A 5,193-nucleotide genomic window follows, 5' to 3' on the forward strand; every position below is an offset into this window, starting at 1 on the left:
GATAGCCCCCTTTTTTACAATTTTCGCCTAAATGACATACCCAAATCTAACTGCCTGTAGCTCAGGCCCTGAAGCAATGATATACATATTCTTGGTACCATTTGAAAGGAAACACTTTTAAGTTTGTGGAAATGTGAATTAAATGTAGGAGAATATAACACAATAGATCTGGTAGAAGAAAATACAAAGAAAAAACCAACCGGTCTTTTTCTACCACCATCTTTGAAATGCAAGAGAAAGGACACAGTTAAAGCCATCACCCTGGTTGTAATTCTGATAGTGTCCACAAGATGGCAGAAGTGTGTGTGCAAAGTTTCAGAGGGATAACTTGAAGTATGAGTGAACTACAATACTTTTAGTGTGAAGGAGACATTCGCATTCATATAACATTTTTCTGCAAGAATATCGTCAAATCTATATACTTGGACTTTGATTTAGCTTTCCAAGTATTAGAAAGTATTATAAGTTCAACATTTGCAAAACAACCAGTTTTCATAACTTCATAACTCTGAATATCCTTATAATTTTTTGGCTATCTAGCTAGTTTTGTTTGACCCCGATTGGTATTTATTTGACAAAGATACAGTCGTTCCAGTGATGACCGCCCGCGTCATCGGCGTGCCATGAAGGAGTCACTCTCTGACCAAATATGGTGTCCTATAGGATATACTACACCCCTAATGATATAGTGAAGTCTTGTTACCTTCTAGGATCTCTGAGGAATATATACGAACGTGATTTGACTCGTTGAAATAACTTTTAGGGTMAGATTTTCACAGATTCCTTTCTTTGCAAATTGAACGAGTGGAAATACAAAATCGATCGTGCATGCTACATGGACCTTTTTAGGATATGAAAAAWTATTRTATCTAACAAAACAACACTTCATGTTATCTCTGGGACCCTTTGGATGATAAATCAGAGCAAGATTTCAGAATGTAAGTACACATTTCACCTTCAGAGGAGAACTTTTGTTGTTAGGAGCTCTCAAACAATAGCATGGCATTTTTTCGCAGTAATAGCTACTGTAAATTGGACAGTGCAGGTATATTAACAAGAATTTAAGCTTTCAGCCGATATAAGACACTTATATGTACCGACATTTGTTGTTTCTCTAAAATCTGCGATCTTGACATAACGCGCTGCATGATTTACAACTGTCCCGTTGATGGGACACCGAAAACGAGAGGAGGGTGGATGGGTGGGCGTATAATTGGACAGTGCAGGTATATTAACAAGAATTTAAGCTTTCAGCCGATATAAGACACTTATATGTACCGACATTTGTTGTTTCTCTAAAATCTGCGATCTTGACATAACGCGCTGCATGATTTACAACTGTCCCGTTGATGGGACACCGAGCCTTAGGTCATACCACAGATTCTGAACTGGATTGAGGTCTGTGCTTTGACTAGGCCATTCCAATAAATGTAAATGTTTCCCCTTAAATCACTCGAGTGTAGCTGTAGCCGTACGCTTAGGGTCATTGTCCTGCTGGAAGGTGAACCTCCTTCCCAGTCTCAAATCTCTGGAAGACTGAAAAAGATTCCCTCAAGAATTTCCCTGTATTTGTATTTCCCCATCATTTCTTCAATTCTGACCAGTTTCCCAGTTCCTGCTGATGAAAAACATCCCTACAGCATGATGCTGCCACCACAATGCTTCACTGTGGGAATGGTGTTCTCGGGGTGATGAGAGGTGTTGGGTTTGCGCCAGACATAGCATTTTCCTTGATGGCCAAAAAGCTCAATTTTAGAGTACCTTCTTCCATATGTTTGGGGAGTCTCCCACATGCCTTTTGGCAAACACAAAATGTGTTTGCTTATTTTTTTCTTTAAGCAATGGCTTTTTTCTGGCCACTCTTCCGTAAAGCCGAGCTCTGTGGAGTGTACGGCTTAAAGTGGTTCTATGGACAGACACTTCAATCCACGCTGTGGAGCTTTGTAGCTCCTTCAGGGTTATCTTTGGTCTTTTTGTTCCCTCTCTGATTAATTTAAAATAGGCAATCATGCGCTCATTTACAGTAATGTCCTGGCCTTCATATTGGCCTAATACACAACAACGCAATAAACAGTACAATAATAACTCAAACAAGATATGCAAATGTTTGATCACGGTAAGAAGTATGTCACGGTGTGCGCTACTGGTTGAAGGTAAGTCAGGTGCAGGAGAGCAGAGATGGGTGATAATAGGCGCACTTTATTCATAGCCAATGAAAATAGCCATATACGCCCAAAGTACACGAAATGGTACAAAATAACCAACACACACGGGCCAAACACAGACCCGGTGCTAACCAGCCTAATATGGGCTACACGTAACAAACAAACAAATTCACACAAAGACATGAGGGGGAACAGAGGAATAAATACATGGTGTGTGATTGGGAATGAAAACCAGGTGTGCAGGGAACAAGACAAAACAAATGGATAAATGAAAAATGGAGCGGCGATGGCTAGAAAGCTGGTGACGTCGACCACCGAACGCCGCCCGAACAAGGAGAGGAGCCGACTTCGGAGGAAGTCGTGACAAAGTGTAAGATGATGGAAGATGATCAGGCATTGCAGATAGCAAATACCAGGCAAGTACAAGASTTTCAACATGCACATTTAGTTGTGTTTTGTTGGTTGGGTGTACATTGGATTTATTCAGTTGATAATTCAATACAGTACCAGTGTACATTCAACACTGTGTGATGTTGGTTGCCCACAGGTAAGATGGAAATCCAATTAAGTTTGTTTCAGAATATTTTGCAGCTCATTCTGGCAACGTAAAACAATAGTGAGAGGCCTAATACACAGCACAAGAAGCATTCAAACAAACTATGCAGATGAATGACCATGGTAAGAAGTGGAAGACAAATGACAAGATGATAAGACATTACAAATACACTACTCGGCAAGTTCAAGAGTCTGTGATTAACCCTAAGCACTTTTGAGCATAGATGGAAACACAATTAGTTTGTTTCAGGATCTTCTGCAGCTCATTCAGTCAAAGTGAATCAARAGCGATCCAGGGCCGTAACATGTTGACTCGCCCTACTTGTAGAAAAGTGCAAATGCCATCCTCCTCTCTTTCATGTTGCCAAAATGGTCTATAACTATCATACAGTACACGGTTTTAGTTTGTTGTTCTAGTCTACCTGGCTAAAATGCTTGCTTGCTTGCCTAACTTCCTTTCTCGGGCAACGATGAACCAGCTAGTTAACATCAGCCTGCTACATCTAGCTACAGATTGAACTTCCATCCTCTCAAGCAAGGGGAACAATGTACGAATTTAAGGTTGGATCAGAATCGCCGATATATTCATTGGCCAGTACGGAGAATTAAGTAAAACCATAAGTTAAAATCCCTATCTCCATCCATGGCTAATTTAGGAAAGGGTCAATTTTAGCTAAGCTAGCTAGCTAGCTATAGCCACTGGAGGARAACAACACAACGAGATGCAACAATTCAAGTTTTTTCTCTAAATTCCGTTTGGCTTTTGGTMTGATGTGATTGGTGTGAATCCAAAGCCAGGACCATTTACAGTTGAGCTCACTCAGTTTAGCTCAACGCTGATTGGCTATTATTATATAAAAAAAATGTTTTATCAAGGGAGGCCAAATGCTGGCTTCCTTTGTATTCAATGCTATGGAGAGCAACAATATCATACTCTTTTTGACCAGACGGCATCAGGTAGATGGGCTACACATAAAGAGGCAGAGAGGCGCTGTTTTGTTCGCTCTGATGTTTTCTTCAGTGAGATACATTCAGTCTCTTGTGAATTGAAGAAAAATTATGGAGCACAAAGAGACAAAATAAAATGTACATTTTTTCCCATGAATACACGCCACTGACAATGTCTAGCTTAAACATGTTGATCTCATGGACAGTGGTTAGTCCTTGCATCATAGCTCTAATCAGAAAGTGGTTACATTTCTCCAACTCCATCCATTAGCTTTGTAGCAAACCAAGTGGCAGGACAGCCTTTTGGCTGAAAAACGTTAGATTGTGCATTTTAATTCGTTTTAAAACAACTCTTTACATGGACATGTATCACATTTAAAGAAAAATAAAATGGTTACCAACAAACCTTAATTATATATTCACATAGTAAAAGCAATAATTAATGTATTCCCTATAATGTGCAACTACGCATATTCAGTCACCACCGTACTGTAGGCCTATACTGAATCCTAGTCCGACAACTGTCAAAATTAGGTGTTGCGGAAAAAACAATCCAATGTCTGACATATAAACCTTAGAATTCTCCCTAAACAAAATTACCAACACTTAAGTTTTACCTGCATACCTGCATTAATCCAATGCTTACCAGAATAATGGTCTAACACTTACCAGAATAATGGTCTAACACTTACCAGAATAATGGTCTAACACTTACCCAATCCTCATTTCACTATTACTACTGCTATTGACACTATCAGAAAACAACATTACAGCAATCATTCAGCTATCTGATATAGTTCAACGCATACAAAGCCACACTCTCAGATTGTCACCTGGATTTAATGTGAAACCAGGGCAAACGCGCAAATCAATGTGGCTTGTTTGTTATCATGAGTGTGAGGGCAATGGCACAACACTCACCATGCTTTATGATTGTCAGGAAGTAGAGGCAGAGAAGGACTTTACACTGCATGGTCCGAGCTTGTCCCAAGACTAACTTCTTATCATCTCTCCCTCACCGGCTCTTATATGCGGGGGTGGAGGGCAGTGGGCGGGCTTTTACCCATGAGGAGACACAGGGGGATAAGACATTTTGTCCCGAAGTCCCTCAGGAGAGAAAAGAGGGGGCTTGTGCTGTAGTTGGCTAAATAACCCCCACCCCCCCCCCAGTTACACTGACAGATGGAGAGAAAGAGCAAGGGAAGACTGAGAGTAATGTGCAAAGACACACAAATGGGACAGCAATCACTTAAAATTCAGTTGGGCCTACGGCCAAGGTTTTTGGGCTACTTTACATTGGTGCTGCGTTGCGATGGCCAAATGCTGGTGGGTAACCCCACTGAGCTTATGTAGGCAAACACCCAAGGAAGGCTACCCTTGGATTTGAATGAAGGGAAAGGACTGTYTTGCCAATTTGACGGGGGAGAAAGGGAGAGCAGTGAGAGCAGTTCACACCTTTCTTTCCTGATCCGTTCCTGTTCTAGCTATAATGATCTTTCATTTTGATTGTGGTTAACCATTAGCC

The 5,193-nt window shown here is 40.8% G+C and overlaps 1 protein-coding gene across 1 annotated transcript in view; it reads right to left on the reverse strand.

Annotated features, from left to right (window-relative positions):
- Positions 1-4,687, reverse strand: part of si:ch211-180a12.2 (uncharacterized) — a 71,969-nt gene extending 67,282 nt beyond the window's left edge. Inside the window, exon 1 of the mRNA XM_024006710.1 lies at positions 4,590-4,687. Within this exon, the coding sequence (XP_023862478.1) occupies positions 4,590-4,641 (52 nt within the window). The 5' untranslated portion in view covers positions 4,642-4,687. The remainder of the gene's footprint in view (positions 1-4,589) is intronic.
- Between the last annotated feature and the right edge of the window lie 506 nt (positions 4,688-5,193).

The sequence above is a fragment of the Salvelinus sp. IW2-2015 genome, linkage group LG18 (genome assembly GCF_002910315.2).
Source record: "Salvelinus sp. IW2-2015 linkage group LG18, ASM291031v2, whole genome shotgun sequence".
Classification (NCBI taxonomy): domain Eukaryota; kingdom Metazoa; phylum Chordata; class Actinopteri; order Salmoniformes; family Salmonidae; genus Salvelinus; species Salvelinus sp. IW2-2015.